General features: G+C 43.9%; 2 protein-coding genes and 1 pseudogene across 4 annotated transcripts in view; all 3 read right to left on the reverse strand.

Moving 5' to 3' along the window:
- Positions 1–441: 441 nt before the first annotated feature.
- On the reverse strand, positions 442–5,069 carry KBTBD7 (kelch repeat and BTB domain containing 7). The gene has a single exon (XM_062194110.1). The coding sequence runs from the start codon at positions 4,791–4,793 to the stop codon at positions 2,736–2,738; it is 2,058 nt and encodes a 685-aa protein (XP_062050094.1). The 5' UTR covers positions 4,794–5,069; the 3' UTR covers positions 442–2,735.
- Positions 5,070–8,747: 3,678 nt separating this feature from the next.
- LOC133762607 (small nucleolar RNA U3) lies at positions 8,748–8,950 on the reverse strand (annotated as a pseudogene).
- A 2,673-nt stretch (positions 8,951–11,623) lies between these two features.
- MTRF1 (mitochondrial translation release factor 1) overlaps positions 11,624–18,305 on the reverse strand; it is a 36,816-nt gene continuing 30,134 nt past the window's right edge. For all 3 annotated transcript variants that reach the window (XM_062194113.1, XM_062194112.1, XM_062194111.1), the window contains one exon: positions 11,624–13,152. In XM_062194113.1, the coding sequence (XP_062050097.1) occupies positions 13,039–13,152 (114 nt within the window). In that variant the 3' untranslated portion in view covers positions 11,624–13,038. The remainder of the gene's footprint in view (positions 13,153–18,305) is intronic.

The following is an 18,305-nucleotide window of genomic DNA, read 5'->3' on the forward strand; positions in this document are numbered from 1 at the left end:
ATCCCATATGGGTTCTCATTCAAGTCCTGGCTGCTCCATTTCTGATCTAGCTCCCTGCTAATGCACCTGGGAGAGCAGTGGACGATGGCCCAAGTACTTGGGCCCCTGTATGCATGTGGGAGACCCAGATGAAGCTCCTGGCTCCTGGCTTCAGCTTAGTCTATCCCTGGCCTTTGCAGCCACTGGAGGAGTGACCCAGCAGATCAGAGCTCGCTCACTTGCTCGCTCTCTCTCTCCTTCTATCTCTGCCTTTCAAATAAATAAATAAATCTTAAAAAACATTATATTGAGCATTTGATAAAAGGCACACTGATTAATTGAAACCTGAGATGCAGGTATTTGCTTGTCATAAAGGGATTTCAACACTGCTACTTGTATCATTCATTATGAAGCAAGGGTTTTACACATTTAGCAAAACCACAGAATTATAAAGTCAGGAAGCCTGGGTTCTAGTTATCAATTTTATTTGTAACTAACCATGTACAAATCATTTTAGAAAATAATGGTTCACATCTACTCCCTATTTCACAAATATAATTACAGAACCAAAATTCTTTCCAAGAAAACCTTATTGTAAAGCAAGATATTACTATTATTTAGCCTAGGCCTTAACTGAAAGATTAAGAATGACAAATTGGAGAATTTGCATTTTTACATGAGTTGCACACCTTAATTCTGCAGAGGGATAATCTCATTGAAATAAGCATTGCTATGGTTCAACCTTACAGAACAAAAAGCTATTAACAAGATGTTGATGAAGAAGAAGCTGGCCGAAAAGTAACATTATTGACAAATAGTTTTCTATGTTAAGAGCAGTACTCATAACGTCCCTGATATCAAATGGAACAAAATTTAGCCATAGGCCACTAAAAGCATGTTAACCTTTTTGAAGGAAGATGAAATGCTAGGGCAGGTATCTTATTTTGGTAGAAATGTTAAACAGGAATGTCTTGTAGATTCTTAAAATGGCCAATCAAAATGGCTAAGGAAGCATTCTGTGTGTGTGTGTGTGTGTGTATCTGTTTTATCCTTTTCTTTCTGCCTGTTTTTTATTCCAAAATTCAGTTCCCCTTCCCAGTCACACTCCTCAGCCCTCTGACAGGGTATCAAAATTCTGTCTATAGAGAATAAACACAGATGAAGAATTAGCATGTTATTTAACAAAGATTCAGGAAGATAATTTTAAGCAGTTATAGAAAAATGTATACATCATAAACATCTGTATATGCATATGTACACCATTTAGTGTGTACATGTATTCTGATAAACATGTATTAATAAAGCTTCAAAAGGTAAGCACCTATATTTTCTCATATTTAACAATGTCAGTTTTGTGTGACTTAGTCTCTATTTCTGGACTTCCCCTAACATATGGTGACAGAATCAAAGTCTAGAGTACAGTTCACAGAGAAACACAAAACACATACAAATGCCATAATAAAATAACCATGTATACTACAGCTTAGGGAAATATTTGAGAGGAAACATACTTTCACTATTGGCCCCAAATGCCACATCCACTTAAGTTCTTTAACTGTCAACTTTTAATACAAAAATACCTTCAAGCTGATAATCAAGAACATATACATGACTTACAAAACTGACAGAGTATTTCAATACTACAGAAAACAGTTCTATATACATCTTAAAGTTTGAAGGTCTTTGCTGGCACTTAATTTTAAAGATGATAGACACAATGACCACTAATAACAATAAAATACTGTTTTTAGCTTATACATATTTTCAAAACCAATATTACCTCACAAAACAGTAAAGAATAAATTGTTTCCTACTGAAGAGAAACATCAAAACTATATCAAGAAAGCAAATAAACTTTTTTAAGACAAAGCATGACCAACAGATAAAAATTTACATTACCCAATTGTATTTCCAGTGAAAAAGGACTGTTCCTCTGACTCAATGAGGCATGTATCAGGTACAGATCAACAGTATGAATTTACAAAGCAAAATTTTCTTTTCAGGGGTAGGGGGCCAGTTTAGAAGAGTATTTTGGTGACACTAGAATGCATTTTTTAATTAGATATGGTCACATTTAGCAAATAAGCATTTTAAATCCCAAAATAAAAATGCAAATCTTTTAAAACAGTGAAATCCTGATTTTTAAAGCTTTCTATGAACTTGTAAAGCCATTCTACATATAACCAAAATGAAACCACTATTCGGTAAAACTTTACGTATTCATTTTTTTTTCCTTGCAGTAGGGAGAAACCCAATCAAAATTTTAACAAACTACCTTTAACTTACAAGAAATTGACAAGAATAAACTTTTGGAAATCTGCTTTCATTATTCTGAAGGAATGTATATACCTTAAAACCCTACCAGTAATTCCTAGTCTGATTTACTATTAAATAAATTAAAAAACTAAATTTCTTGTAACAATAAACAATTTAAAAATTGAGTAAACTGATACTGAAAATATACTAATCAAAAAAACTCACTTGCACAATGTATATTTGAATAATGAACAAAACCCACAAAGGATAATAATCAATTAGATCTTTTTGCATATTTTAATCTGGACTTTTAGCAGAGTAAATTATTAAGCAGGCTGATTTATGGACTGTTTACATTTTATAATATTACATTAGTATTTGAAAAATATTACCCTTTCTAAATCAAATTTGTGGTTCTAGTCAATTTTTTTTTTTTAGGAAAAGATCTTGTTAAGATACATTCCACAAAGCAGGAGAAACATCTTAGCACTTCAAAATATTTACAAGGAACCCTGCTGATCCTGTGCACTTCGCTGAGGTGCTACCTGCACCCACACTTCATCATCAGAAAAAGAACTTGAACTTCCTGACTCCGAGTCCAGCTCACTGAATCCATCCAAGTCCCATTCAGTGCTAGACTCACTTCGGGCATCATCTTCCTCAGTGATGAAACTCTGACCAGGTTCAAGGCAGGAAGGGTAAACACGAGCACAGAGGCAAATAAAGCCAGAGTCAAACTGCAAAAGACCTAACATAGTTCCTATATTAATCCACTGGTCTTCCCTTGTATCATATTCATACACAGTCACCCGGTTCTTCTTCCACTGAGGGGTGGTAGAAGTAATGAGCAGCAGCTTTTGGTCATGATTGACAATCTGGTAGTTGTGGGTCTCTGAGTCCAAAGGGATATTACTGATCCGCCTCCATTCTCCCCTGGCTGGGTTGTAGACCTTCATAACTGGTATGTCACAGATACAATAGATCTCATCATTAAAGACACAGGCTTCCTGAAAGTCACTGCGCTTAAGAGAAGCACAGTTCAGCCACATATTGTGGCTAGGGTCATAGCAGAGCATGCGCTTACTGTTGACAGCATAAAGATAGTTCTGAACCACTATTAGTTCAAAGGAATAGAAGGAATGGGGCACAGGAGCCACCAGCGCCCACTGGTTCCTCTGAACACTGTAGCATTCCACTTCCTTTAACTTGACTCCTGTGACAGGGTCTCGCCCACCTAAAATGTAAATGTAGCCATTGAGATATGCCACATCCATGCCCTCACGACACAGCAAGCGGTCTGCAAGTTGCTGCCAACTATTTTGGGCTGGTTTGTACACCCAGAGGTCTTTCCTGGGCTGGGCAGCTAGATAGATGTCATGGTCTGGAGAGACACAGACAGCAGAAGAGGTTATAGTCTTAGTGTGAGCCAAGGTGGTTAAAGGTGAAGGCATTGTGTAAATGTCCCCTGAGTATGGATCGTAGCAAAGAAAGGGATCTCTGGGATGTCCGAAGAAGATCACCATCTCCTTGGCACACATACCCAGCCTCTGGGGTGGATTTTCTCCTGCAGAGACAACGGAGCTGCTGCTGCTACTGCTGCTAGTGCTGCTGTTTGGCACCGGCACCAGTGACTTGTACAACACGTCCCCGTAGCGCATCTGCAGGGCCCCTTCAATGACGTCCAGGCAGTACTTCCTCACAATGGGCTTGGCCAGCAGCCCTTCCAGGTAGTCCTGGTCGTCTTCCGTGAAGAGCGACCAGCGGACGCACTTGAAGACTTCGGCAGCACTGGGGCCCCGCTCTTTGGGCGCAGCTTCCAACCACTGCAGGGCCACATGGCACACCGTCAGCTCACTCTCTATGTCCAGGCTATCCAGGCGCAGGATGGCCAGCAGCTGGGCCAGGGTCAGGTCGGCCAGAGACTCCTCCCGAACCGAACTCATCCGACTGAGCTGCTTGAAGTTGTGAGCTATATAGGACTGGGCCTGAGATCTCAGCTTGCGGTGGCCAAAGGCATCGGCAAACTTGAGGATGGCCGTGCAGTTGGCCAGGTCAAGGCGGCGGGCTAAGAAGGAGGCGCAGGCTTCCCGCACGTACTCGAGCTGCAGCATGTCAGAGGCGGCGTACAGGCGCTGCACGTTGGCCTCGCTCAGGGACACACGGCCCGTGTAGCAGTACTCCACCAGGACCTCGAAGGACTCGGCGTCCACGTCGTGCATGGTCACACTGGCCTGCTGGCTCTCGTACATGCCGCCCGTGAACATGCTCTTGAAGTAGGGGCACGCGGCGGCCAGCACGTTGCGGTTGCAGGGGAACAGGCGGCCCGTGCCAGGCCCGCTGCCAGGCGTCACCACCTCGATGGTCACATCACACAGCAGCCGCGCGTCATAGAACGACTTGAGCTGTGCCAGCATGGCTGCAGAATGGGCCGAGTCCTTTAACTCCTCTGGACCCGTGTAAAAGGCTGAAACCGAGGGTTTGGAAATCCTCTTGGGCCGCCTCCCGCCGCGGGGACTGGCGAGGCGGCGAGACCGCGGAGCGTCTTCCCGGGACTGCATGGTGGAGATGGCGGCGGAGCGTGAGGGCGAGAACGGCTGCAGGGACGCGGCTCAGGCTCCTCCTCACCCTTCCCTCGCTGACGCTAGGACAGCAGCGTCCCGGAACAGACGGCGGCACGGGCCGCTCTCAGTCAGCCCTACCGCCCGGTGCCTCGTCCCTTTATCGCGTAGACAGTGCCTGACTCACCCTCTTCAACTTCCGCGCCCTTTCTCTGACTCAGCTTGCCCTCAGCGGACCTGCTGGCTGGAGCCCAGAGCCGCCACTGCCGCGCTGGCGAAACCAGTAGTCGTCAGGCGAACTACCGGTCCCAGGGTCCTTTTCGCGCCTCGAGGCATGCTGGGGCCTTCCAGTCTCCAGTGAAGAGAGTGACGGGCGGAAGCCGCTTTGCATGTTGGGAGTGGTAGTTTATGTAATATCGCGAGCTTTCCGTCGTCGGCTGCTTTTTCTAACTAGAAAGGCTTAATTCCACTGGATTTGATGGTTAAGAGCAAGAGCTTTGAAGTCCAGAGGAGAGGCCTGATTTACCATTCATTAATTGTAGAACTCTTTCTGAAAATGCTCCATTCTTTGTAAATCGAGGGTAACATTTCATAACGTTGAGAATTGAATGATATAAATTACGTAGGACAATTTTATATTGATTCGAAGAATCACACTGTGTTGTAACCATTAACACCACCCATCTCCAGAACTCTATCAAAACTGAAACTCTATTAAAGGATAACCTCTTATTCACCAGTCCCTGGCAACCGCCATTCTACTTCCTGTCTCCTTGAACTCCAGATACCTGATTGCTGTCATATAAAGACAGTTGGAGTGTCCCCCAAGCCTCTTCTATTGACATTTAGCCCGTGTTATGAGGTATTGAGAGGGTTAAACATCTAATCTGACTACGGTATTTAGAGGTGTGGTCTTTGGGAAGTGATTACATTAGAAAAGGCCATTAGGGTGGAGGCAGCATAATTGAATGCTTGTGAGTTTATGATTAGAGGGAGAGAAAACACACAAGCACAGTGCTCCCATCTCCTGCCATGTGATGATGCCATGTGCCAGTTTAGCAAAAAGGCCCCTGGACCTTATATCTATAGAATTGTGAGTCACAGACACCCCAAAAGCACAGGCAACAAAATTTTAAAACGCTGACAAATGGGGTTATGTGAAACTAAAAAGTACGGGTGGATGTTTGGCCTTGTGGTTAGGATACCCACATACCACATGAGAGTGCCTGGGTTCAGGTCGTGGCTCCACTTTTGATTCTAGCTTCCTGCTGATGTGCACTCTGGGGGGAGGTGGGGGGGAGATGATGGTTGAAATAGTTGGGTCCCTGCCACTCATAGGACAGACCTGGATTGAGTCCCTAGCTCCCAGCTTCAGCCTGGCCCAGGCCTGGCTGTGCAGCCATTTGGGGATGTGAACAAGCAGATAGAAGATCTCTGTTTCCCTACCTTTCAAATAGATTTTTTTTTTTTTCAAAATAAAAAAAGGAAAATAGGCAATTTTTTGTTTTTTTTGACAGGCAAAGTGGACAGTGAGAGAGAGAGACAGAGAGAAAGGTCTTCCTTTGCCATTGGTTCACCCTCCAATGGCCGCTGCAGCCGGCGCACCGCGCTGATCCAATGGCAGGAGCCAGGTGCTTCTCCTGGTCTCCCATGCGGGTGCAGGGCCCAAGCACTTGGGCCATCCTCCACTGCACTCCCGGGCCACAGCAGAGAGCTGGACTGGAAGAGGGGCAACCAAGACAGAATCCGGCACCCCGAACTGGGACTAGAACCCGGTGTGCCAGCGCTGCAGGTGGAGGATTAGCCTAGTGAGCCGCGGTGCGTACGCAAAATTTTCAAAAACAGTAAAAAAAGCAGAAAAGAAAGAATGGCCCATGTGACCTCTCTTTCAGGTTTCAGTAGTGCAGCATGGAGGAGTGAGGAGGAATTTTTCAAGTTCATACAACTTTAATAATCCTTGATAAATAAAAACATTATTGGTAGGCTGGTGCCGTGGCTCACTAGGCTAATCCTCTGCCTGTGGCGCCGGCACACCGGGATCTAGTCCCAGTTGGGGTGCCTGTTCTGTCCCAGTTGCTCCTCTTCCAGTCCAGCTCTCCACTGTGGCCCGGGAAGGCAGTGGAGGATGGCCCAAGTGCTTGGGTCCTGCACCCACATGGGGGGCCAGGAGGAGCACCTGGCTCCTGGCTTCGGATCAGCGCAGCACGACGGCTGTAGCAGCCATTTGGGGGGTGAACCACCGGAAGGAAGACCTTTTTCTCTGTCTCTCTCTCTCACTAACTCTGCCTGTCAAAAAAATAAAAATAAAAATAAAAATAAAACATTATTGGTTAATTAAAACAGACATATCTATTAGGACTAAATGTAATCCAGACAGACAACTTTTGTCTCTATTAGCTGTTTAAGATATGAGATAAAAATTTATAAATGTACTTTTTAAGAAGAATTCTGAAATTTTAAAAAAATTTTATTTTTCATTTTATTTAAAAGCGAGAGGGAGGAAGGGAGGGAAAGAGATCTTTTCCATCTGCTCTTTCATTCCCCAAATGCCTACCAGGGCTGGTACAGGCCAAAGCCAGGGGTCCAGACTTCAGTCTGGGTCTCACAGGTGGGTGGTAGGAACCCAAATATTTGAGCCATCATCTGCTGCATCCCAGAGTGTGCACTAGCAGGAAGCTAGATTGGGAGTACAGGAGCCAGGACTCCAGTCAGGCACTGCTATATGGGATGCACATACCTCAAGTGGCATCTCAATGACCACGACAAATGCCTGTGCCTTTAAAATCTTGTCACTTTTAATTCAAAATGATCCATGATCCAATTTTGATCAAGTGTTTTAAACTCTGATATATCTAACAAACTCCCCAAAATCAAATAGCATATTTAAATTGAGTCTTTTGACCTCAAACTAACTTTGGATATACCAGAGGACTTCTAGAATTTCAGAGATGTTAAGTTAGGCTTATTTGAAATGTTAATTTAAAAAAAAGTATTTTCAAACAAGAAATGATGTTCAACCTCTTATGAGTTATATTTTTAAGTTTCTTCATTGGGTGGATTCTTTTCTTTGGCACAGGGCCACAGTCATGGCAGTTAGAAAAATACTATTAGAAAATATAATGCTTTCTCAGGGATGAGTATTCTTTGGATTGCAAAGTGAGAGAGAATTTAATGTTACTGGACAAGCAATACAATCTGTTTGCACAGTTTAGGCCATATTCCAACACTTCCATTGTGCATACCATACTCAGTCCTCAGGATTAATGGGATGTACTAATGAAATAATAAACACTCAATTGGCTAAACTAATAGAAAGCTTTCTTCTGTTCTGGCCTATGGCTCTAACCTCAGTATTACTTAACCTTAGATCTGCTCCTTCAGGTAAAAGCCAGCTGTCATTCTTTGAAATAGTTCCTGGCAGGCCTATGAGACTAAATGAAAGAATCTATGAAACTGCTGTGATTAAAGGAGGTCTTACTTACTGTCAAGTGCAGAGCAATTTGTAGTTTGTAGAGCAGTCTTTTCACAGCATAATGCAGAGACAAAGCAACATCATCACACGATCTTTAACCTGGTGATTATGTATCCCAGACACATCTTCACAAAAATTGTTTACAATGATGTTGGAATATCAGGTTTATCAACTAACTCTGTGCTTCTAACTTATGGGATTTGGACTCAGAGAAAAATTAAAGACTAACAGATGGCTACCCAACCTGAATTTTACTGAAGACCATTTACTCAAGTTTATTAGATGCCTGGCAAGTAACTCACCAGACCTAGAAAAATTAAGCACACAGCATCAGGTCTCTAAGAATCATGAACACTTTATAAGTACTTTCTCTCCTTCCCTCTCTCTCTCTCCACACACACACACACCATGCACAGATACCTTTGACTCCAGTGGTTTTCTTCAAAGGGCTCAATAATAAGCTATTTTTCCTTAAGATGGTGAGCACTCGGTCGGCGTTCTCTCCCTCTTACTCTGCTAAAGGAGGAGAAAATCATCTACGGCAGATGTAGTTGCCATGGAGCAACAGGAAGAGCCTGCTTCACACTCAGGAGAAAACACTACCCTTCTTTCTCCTGGTTTCTGCAGCTCTACACAAAGAAACTTCCCTAGTCACAAAATAGACATAGTCCCTGAAAGAAGTCTTAACATGTGCTACTTTCAAGAACAAATGCAACTGCTGTATTTGTGGCCAATCACCTATGTCTAGCACCTCTGGACTTCCTTGGTGGATATCTCCATTATAAGGGAATGATTGGGAAACATTAAGAAACTATATTTTGTCTGAAAGAGGCCATTCCTATTTTATGGTTTTCTGATATTATTAATTGAGACTCCTTTGACTCTTGATGACTCTGAATACTCTGATGTCTTCATATACCTTACATCTTCATGTGATGAAACCTAAGATCATCAATAAAAAGGATAGAACAAAAGACTCAGGATGACTTCACCAACCTCTTAGGTTGAACTGTGAGTAGTTCAACAGTTCTGAATTATGGGACACACTTTTTTTGTTTTCAAGATTTATTTATTTACTTGAAAGCCAGAGTTAAACAGAGAGAGGAGAGACAGAGAGCAAGAGAGAGAGAGAGAGAGAGATCTTCCATTCATTGGTTCACTTCCTAGTTGGCCTCAATGGCCAGAGCTGTGCCAATCGGAAGCAAGGAGGCAGGAGCCTTTTCCAGGTCTCCCACGTGGGTACAGGGGCCCAAGGCCTTGGGACATCTTCTACTGCTTTCCCAGGCCACAGCAGAAAGCTGCATCGGAAGTAGAGCAGCTAGGAATTGAAATGGTGCCCATATGGGATGCCAGCCCTGCAGGTGGTGGCTTTACCAGCCCCTGGGACACACTTAAGTGGCTTGTTGTTAGGGAAGTTCCACTGGAAACAAGATAACGACACTAAAATCAACCAATCAAATGATACTCATCACCTTGGGTAGTGTCCACCAAAGTCCTATACCAATATAATAACCTTAAAAACCTCTGAATGATTTGAAACTGTTTGAGACCACCAGAACTGGGTAGTACCTAATGGAACTCAATGGCTCTGTGGAGCCAATCTTTGCCTTTAGCTTTTACCCAGTTGGATAGGACATTGCACTTTGGTTTTCCAGGGACACAGAAGCATGTTCCATCCATCCTTGATATTGTCCCTACTAACTTTCCACTCTAAAGGCCAAATCGGTTTGGTAAGTATTTCAGAGGTATGGCCATATACTTTCTGTGTTTCTTCCTTCTTTAGGACTTGAAGATGCGAATGCCCACATTAGAGGCATTAACTAAATTTACAAAATAAGCCTTTTTCTTCTTCTTTTTTTTTTTTAAAGATTTTATTTATTGATTTGAGAGGCAAAGTTAAAGGCAGTGAGAGGGAGAGACAGTGAAAAAGGTCTTCCATCTGCTGGTTCACTCCCCAAATGGCTGCAACGGGCAGAGCTGAGCCTATCTGAAGCCAGGAGCCAGGATCTTCCTCCGGGTCTCCCCAACGAGTGCAGGGGCCCAAGCAATTGGGCCATCTTCTACTGCTTCCCCAGGCCACAGCAGAGAAGTGGATCAGAAGAGAAGCAGCCAGGACCAGAACCGGCACCCATATGGGATGCCAGCACCACTGGCGGAGGATTAACCTACTGCACCATAGTGCTTCCCACCCAGTAAACCTTAAATGACAGTCAACAAACATCAAGCTTGGTAAATACTGAAATTCCTTAACAAGATAAGTAGTCTTGCAAAAACTACATAACATTGAGTAGTAACACTGCCTCCCAAAGGGCACTTGTGCTATTATTCACATAGAATGTTGTATCTACATACCTGATAAATCATTATCACCCCACCTGGTAAACCATATGAAGAAACAGATTAATAAAATTAATTAATTAATAAAATTAATAAAAAAAGAAAGAGCTTTTCAAAATGGATTTGGGATGCTTCAAAAGAAAAGACATGCCTCAAGTGGTTATTTGAAATAATGAACTTATGAGGGCCAATGCTGTGGCCCAGCAGGTTAAACCACTGCCTGCAGCACCAGCATCCCATACGGGTGCTGGTTTGAGTCCCAGCTGCTCCACTTCCAATCCAGCTCCATGCCAAAGCACCTGGGAAAGCAGTGGAAAATGGCTGATGTGCTTGGGCCACTGCACCCACATGGGAGACGTGAATGAATCTCCTGGCTCTGGCCTGGCCCAGACCTGGCTGATGTGGCCACTGGGGAGTGAACCAGCAGATGGAAATCTCTCTTTCTCTCTCTGTAACTCGTAACTCTGCCTTTCAAAAATTAAATAAATCTTTTTTTAAAAAAAATATTAATTTATGGTCCCCTTCACCCTTTGACTGCAGGCATCTGGAATGATGGAATAATTACACTGTATTCGGAGATTCTGCATGCATATCAAAAGGTTATTAGAAGCTGGCGCCGAGGCTCAATAGGCTAATCCTCCACCTGCGGCATTGGCACACCGGGTTCTAGTCCTGGTCGAGAAACCGGATTCTGTCCCGGTTGCCCCTCTTCCAGGCCAGCTCTCTGCTGTGGCCTGGGAGTGCAGTGGAGGATGGCCCAAGTGCTTGGGCCCTGCACCCCATGGGAGACCAGGAGAAGCATCTGGCTCCTGGCTTTGGATGAGCGTGGTGTGCCGGCCACAGCGGCCATTGGAGGGTGAACCAACGGTAAAGGAAGACCTTTCTCTCTGTCTCTCTCTCTCACTGTCCACTCTGCCTGTCAAAAAATAAAAATAAAAAGGTTATTAGACTTCTTTTTTTGTAAAAGATTTATTTATTTATTTATTTATTTGAAAGGCAGAGTTACAGAGAGGCAGAAAGAGAGAGAGGTCTTCCATCCACTGGTTTACTCCCCAGATGGCTGCAATGGCCAGAGCTACACCGATCCGAATCCAGGAGCAAGGAGCTTCCTCTGGGTCTCCCATGCAGGTGCAGGGGCCCGAGCACTTGGTCCATCTTCTACTGCTTTCCCAGGCCATAGCAGAGCTGGATCGGAAGTGGAGCGGGTAAAAGTGGCAGCTTTACCCGCTACACCACAGCACCGGCCCCTAGAGTCTTCTTTTAGGAACATGTTTACTATGTATAAGCATTCTTTTCTTATATTTAATTGGTCATGTAACTCCTATTCTCTCATAACGTTGAGTTTCTAACAAAAGAATTTGTACTGCTCTGTAATAAATCAGTACTACTTCTTTATATAACTCTCTACTTTGCCTCTTTCTGTGAAAACACTCATTCAGAGCTATCTGAACGTGTTGTCTCTTAAACTGCAGTTCCTAAGACTCCGACTAAAGTTCCTTTGCAGTTCCTCAGCTTACGTTGATCAACATATTTCTCTTTTCAAAGATGCATGCTTGTTTTCTACTTAAGGAGTTGAATATACAGGAAATTAAAAATAAGCCTTTAGGTCAAGAAATGTAATTCTGGGGGCTGGCACTGTGGCATAGTGGGTAAAGCCGCTGCCTGCAGTGCCAGCATCTCATATGGGCGCCAGTTCAAATCCTGGCTGCTCCACTTCCAATCCAGCTCTCTGCTATGGCCTGGGAAAACAGTAGAAGATGGCCCAAGTTCTTGGGCCCCTTTACTTGCATGGGAGATCGGAAGAAGCTCCTGCCTCCTGACTTTGGATCAGCCCAGCTCCGACTGTTGTGGCCATTTGGGGAGTGAAACCATGAATGAAAGATTCTTTCTCTCTGCTTCTGTCTCTCTGTAACTCTACCTTTCAAATAAATAAATAAATCTTTAAAAAATACATGTAACGGATTCATTAAAATATAGGGCTGGCGTTGTGGTTCGCTAGGTTAATCCTCCGCCTGTGGCGCTGGCACCCTGGGTTCTGGCCCTGGTTGGGGCGCTGGATTCTGTCCTGGCGCTGTCCAGGCCAGCTCTCTGCTGTGGCCCGGGAAGGCAGTGGAGGACGGCCCAGGTCCTTGAGCCCCGTACCTGCTTAGGAGACCAGCAGGAAGCACCTGGCTCCTGGCTTTGGGTCAGTGCAGTGCATCGGCCGCAACACACTGGCCGTAGCGGCCACTTGGGGGGTTAACCAACGGAAAAGGAAGACCTTTCTCTCTGTCTCTCTCTCTCTCACTGTCTAACTCTGCCTGTCAAAAAAAATATATATTTGTATGTATAGTTTATTTATAGCTGCATCCTTTGAATATTCATTAAGACATCCATGCTTTAATGTACTTCTTGACACAGACCCATTTCATTATATAATAAGCAATAAATTAACATTTATTTAGCTGATTTGAGGTTTTCATCCAGAATTTCAATGATGGCTTCTTCATCTGCTGATTGAAGGAGTCTCTGAATTAGCTGATCCAGGCACTTCTCACCACATAAAAATTCCTGGTAGGAGACAAAGTTATTATGAAACTTGATTATTAGAAATAAAGAAGGGAGCCGACATTGTGGCATAGCAGGTAAAGCCGTTGCCTGCAGCACCGGCATCCCATATGGGTACGGGTTCGAGTCCTAGCTGCTTCACTTCCAGCCTAGCTCCCTGTTAATGCAACTGACAGGGCAGCAAAAGATAGCCCAAGTGCTTGGGGCCCTGCACCCATGTGGGAAACTTGGAAGAAGTTCCTGGCTCCCAGCTTTGGATCAGTCCAGCTCTCGCTGTTGAGGTCATTTGGGGAGTTAACAAGCAGATGGAAGATCTTGCTCTCTGTCTCTCCGCCTCTCAAATAAATTTATTTGAGAGGCAGTGTTACAGAGTGGGAGAGACAGAGGCAGAGATAGAGAGAAGTCTTCCACCCACCCTTCCGCTGCTTTCTCAAGTTCATTAGCAGGGAGCTGGATTGGAAGTGGAGCAGCCGGGACTCGAACCAGCACCCATATTGGATGCCAGCAATGTAGGCAGCAGCTTCTCCCGCTGTGCCACAGTGTTGGCCCCAAGTAAATTTAAAAAATAACCAAAGAGAGAAAGAAAGAGAAGAAACAAAGAGTTTAGGGTGTATTTATGACTTTTAAAAGATTATTTGAGAGCCAGAAAGAGGGGAAAACAGAGAGATAAAGACATGTACACACACAGCTCCTGTCTGCTGTCTCATTCCCCAAATGCCTGCAATGGCTGGGACTGGGCCAAGCTGAAGTTAGCATTGGGAACTTAATCCAGGTCTCCCACATGGGTGCCAGGGACCCATCAGCTTGAGCCATACCTGCTGTCAAAGGATCTGCATTATCAGGAAACTGGAATTGGAAGCAAAACCAGGATAAAAACACAGTCACTCTGACATGAGATCTGGGTGTTTTACCTGGTATATTAAGTGATAGAGCAAATGCCCACTCTCATTTCATTTCTTTATGGTCATTATTTAGTAACGACAAAGGATTACTCATGTTTTATAATATAATAAGCACAATTGTTGACTTGAGAGGATTTGCAATTTTTCCTGGCTTTTTATATTGAAAAATGAATCCCAAAGAGTAAATAGAATTCTTCCTTTTTTCAAATTGTTTAAATTAGTATTTTGCCTTAAAATGAATCTTCTGAGATTTGTTTGGATACACCAAAACAAAGAAATCTGAACCAACTTGCAAAACTGAACACCACCCTCTCTTGAAAATTCTTTTGCTTGACTTTTTTAAGAACACAATTCTAGGTTCCCAAACCATTTTGGGAAAGATACACTTGCTGAATTCTTTCTTCTTTTGTATGTTACAAAAACGGCTTTTCATTCTTGCCCTTAGAATTCTACCCTACTCACTCATATCATGTTATTTCCCTGGGACTAACTGAAATATCTCAGTCCGGCAGGTGTTTCGTTGACACATTCTCTGGATCTGGCTCAGATGGAGTCTACTCAGACTAATCAGGTTTTCTTTCTTGTGTCAACTCTAGATTTAGATTATTTAATCTGTAACTAATTTATGAGTTTTCTTATTATATTGGAAATACAATGGTTTTTAAAATCTAAAAGTCTTGTGTAATCTAAAAATATTTTTGTTGAAATGTTTAGGGAAAAAGTTTCTTGAGGTTTGCAACTCATTTCCAAATGGTTCAACAGTAACAAGGATGTCTACAGAGAGAAGGAAGAGGTATAGAAGAAAGAGATGTCAAATAGCGCAAATGTTAATAACAGCTAAACCCAGGTACAGGCTGTGAAGTGTTCACTGAAGAAGTCTTTAAACATTACATATGCCTGACAAATTTTAAAATATAAAGTTGAGAAAAAATTTTGCTATTATGATTACCTCCAAATAATTCCACTGGGTAAAAACTGTTTCATTTAGACTTCCTATAGTCCTTCCCTACAGTTTCTCTCTGAAAAATGACTAAAATAATGACTTCAAGTACCCTCCCTGGGTAATAGAGTTGTTTGGATTAGTGAATATTTTAGAAATGCTCAAAATTTAGACATTGACTTAAAGGACATACTTTAATGTTGATAAGTGCAACATAGAACACTGAAAGTTTTTACGTAAGTATGAACAAAGGCAGAGTGGACAGTGAGACAGAGAGAAAGGTCTTCCTTTTTCCATTGGTTCACTCCCCAGTGGCTGCTGCGGCCGGGCACCACACTGATCTGAAGCCAGGAGCCAGGTGCTTCTCCTGGTCTACCATGCGGGTGCAGGGCCCAAGGACTTGGGCCATCCTCCACTGCACTCCCGGGCCACAGCAGAGAGCTGGACTGGAAGAGGGGCAACCGGGGCAGAATCTGGCACCCCAATCGGTACTAGAACCTGGGGTGCCAGCACCGCAGGCGGAGGATTAGCCTTGTGAGCCGCAGCGCCGGCCAGCCATGCCCTCTTACCCTCCTGCATGGGCTAGGCAGGCAGTCTCTGGCCAAGCACAGGATCAGCCACAAGAGAGAGTTTTATGAACTCTGTGTACCCATTACTATAAAATGTGTGTTTTTGTTACATTTGTGTTTAGTGTTAGAGAAAAGTTACCTTGGTTACTATTTCCTATTCTAAATAATGACTTTTAGTTACTTACCTAAAATTTGTATTGCTGAGAAAGTGACAGAGGATGGCCCAAGTGCTTGGGCCTCTGCACCCATGTGGGAGACCCAGAAGAAGCTCCTGGTTCCTAGCTTCAAATCAGCACAGCTCCAGCCGTTGTGGACATTTGGGGAGTGAACCAGCAGAGGCAAGACATTGCTCTCTGTCCCCTTCTCTCTCTCTCTTTCTGTAACTCTGCCTCTCAAATAAATAAATAGATACTTTTTTTTTTTTTTTTTTTTTTTTTGGACAGGCAAGAGTGGACAGTGAGAGAGAGAGACAGAGAGAAAGGTCTTCCTTTGCCGTTGGTTAACCCCTCAATGGCCACTGCAGCTGGCGTGTGCCAGTGCACCGCGCTGATCCTAAGCCAGGAGCCAGGTGCTTCTCCTGGTCTCCCATGTGGGTGCAGGACCCAGGCACTTGGGCCATCCTTCACTGCACTCCTGGGCCACAGCAGAGAGCTGGACTGGAAGAGGAGCAACCGGGACAGAATCCGGTGCCCCGACCGGGACTAGAACCCAGGGTGTCAGCGCCGCAGGTGGATTGAGCTGCGGTGCCGGCTGAATAAATACATCTTTAAAAAGAAAAGTAATAGAGCTATGAATATCAAAGGTGAATGAGCTGTAGTTTGTAAGTTTCAGAAGGTAACAATCTAGTGGGATAGATTAAGTAAGTAAACATTATAAAACAATTAAATCAATTAAAAAATAATGGAGAAGAGATTAATGGTTGGGAAGAGTTATTCACTTTGACAGGAAAGTGGCACCCGGCACAGAATTAGTTATGAAGAAAACATTTGAATTGAATCTTAAAAATAGCAGCCGGCGCCGTGGCTCATTACAGTAATCCTCTGCCTGCAGCGCCGGCACCCCGGGTTCTAGTCCCGGTCGGGGCGCCGGATTCTGTCCCGGTTGCTCCTCTTCCAGGCCAGCTCTCTGCTGTGGTCCAGGAAGACAGTGGAGGATGGCCCAAGTGCTTGGGCCCTGCACCCGCATGGGAGACCAGGAGGAGGCACCTGGCTCCTGGCTTTGGATCGGCACAGCGCACTGGCCGTGGTGGCCATTTAGGGGATCAACCAATGGAAGGAAGACCTTTCTCTCTCTCTCTCTCTCTCTCTCTCACTGTCTAACTCTGCCTGTCCAAAAAAAAAAAAAAAAAAAAAAAAATTGCAGCAGTAGTAGCAGCAGCAGTAATCATCATCATCATGGGGCTGGCATTGTGGAGACACCAGCATCCCATACTGGAGTGTTCATTTGAGTCCTGGCTATACTGCTTTTGATCTAGCTTCCTGCTAATGTGCCTGGGAAGGCAGAATATGAACCAAGTACTCCCTTGGCATCCATGTAGGAGACTAGGATGGAATTCCTAGCTCCTGGCTTCAGCCTGGCCCAGACCTGGCTTTTGCAGCTATTTGAAGAGTAAATCAGTGGATGGAAGATCTCTCTCTCTCTCTCCCTTTTAAATAAATAAAAAGTCTACTTAAAAAAAAAAAAAAGGAATAGTATTTCCTCAAATAAATGAGGCATTTCAATAAAAAGAGTAAGTATGAGAATAGGCACAGATGGGCCGGTGCCGTGGCTCACTTGGTTGATCCTCTGCCTGCGGTGCCAGCATCCCAAATGGGTGCCTGGTTCTAGTCCCAGTTGCTCCTCTTCCAGTCCAGTTCTCTGCTGTGGCCTGGGAGGGCGGTGAAGATGGCCCAAGTGCTCGAGCACCTGCACCCACGTGGGAGACCAGGAAAAGCACCTGGCTCCTGGCTTTGGATCGGCACAGTGCTGGCCGTGGTGGCCATTTTGGGGGGGTGAACCAACGGAAGGAAGACCTTTCTCTCTGTCTCTCTCTCTCACTGTCTAACTCTATCTGTCAAATAAAAAAAAAAAAAAGAAAGAAAGAAAATAGACACAGAAACACATACATTTAAAGTCCAGGGCAAGGGGAAATTTCCAATGTAACTGGAATATAAAGCAGGAGGTAAGACTGATGCTAAGAAATCTGTACAAAGACTTTGAGAAATAGAATAAAAATGTGAAACAATGTATTACATGGTAATCTGTCTAGGTAAATAAAAATAATGTTAAGGAGAATTCATAAGAATATCAAATGATCTCACAGAACCCCAGCATAGGAATGGACAAGCTACTACTACCTCCCTGGGAACTAATGAATAAATGAGCCTGGTTCTTCATGTCATTGGGATCCTTCCTATCAGTTTCTTATTTTTGCTTTTCTCAACATCTCAACTTTATTCTTCTCTCACTGAAGACTGTTTTCTCCTTAAGGCTACAAATGTGGCTTCTGTCCTCTATAAGCATTACATACTGCAGCTGTAGCCACTAAGAAAGACAGTTTAAAAGCAACTCCAGTTCAACAATCCTGGGAAAGAACACATTGGCTGGGGCTATTTAGATGTCCACCCCAAACAAATCAATGGTCAAGATTATGATCACATAACATCATAGCTACTTCATCAGGAACTATGTGGATGGAGCATAAAGAAGGGCAAGCTCTAGAACAAGGGAGGAGATCTGAGCAAAATGTCCCAAAGATGTTCACTT

The sequence above is a fragment of the Lepus europaeus genome, chromosome 6, assembly GCF_033115175.1.
Source record: "Lepus europaeus isolate LE1 chromosome 6, mLepTim1.pri, whole genome shotgun sequence".
In the NCBI taxonomy this organism is placed as follows: domain Eukaryota; kingdom Metazoa; phylum Chordata; class Mammalia; order Lagomorpha; family Leporidae; genus Lepus; species Lepus europaeus.

Bases quoted from the DNA above. Each gene is read 5' to 3' on its own strand.
- KBTBD7 (XM_062194110.1), bottom strand. From the start codon at position 4,793: ATGCAGTCCCGGGAAGACGCTCCGCGGTCTCGCCGCCTCGCCAGTCCC.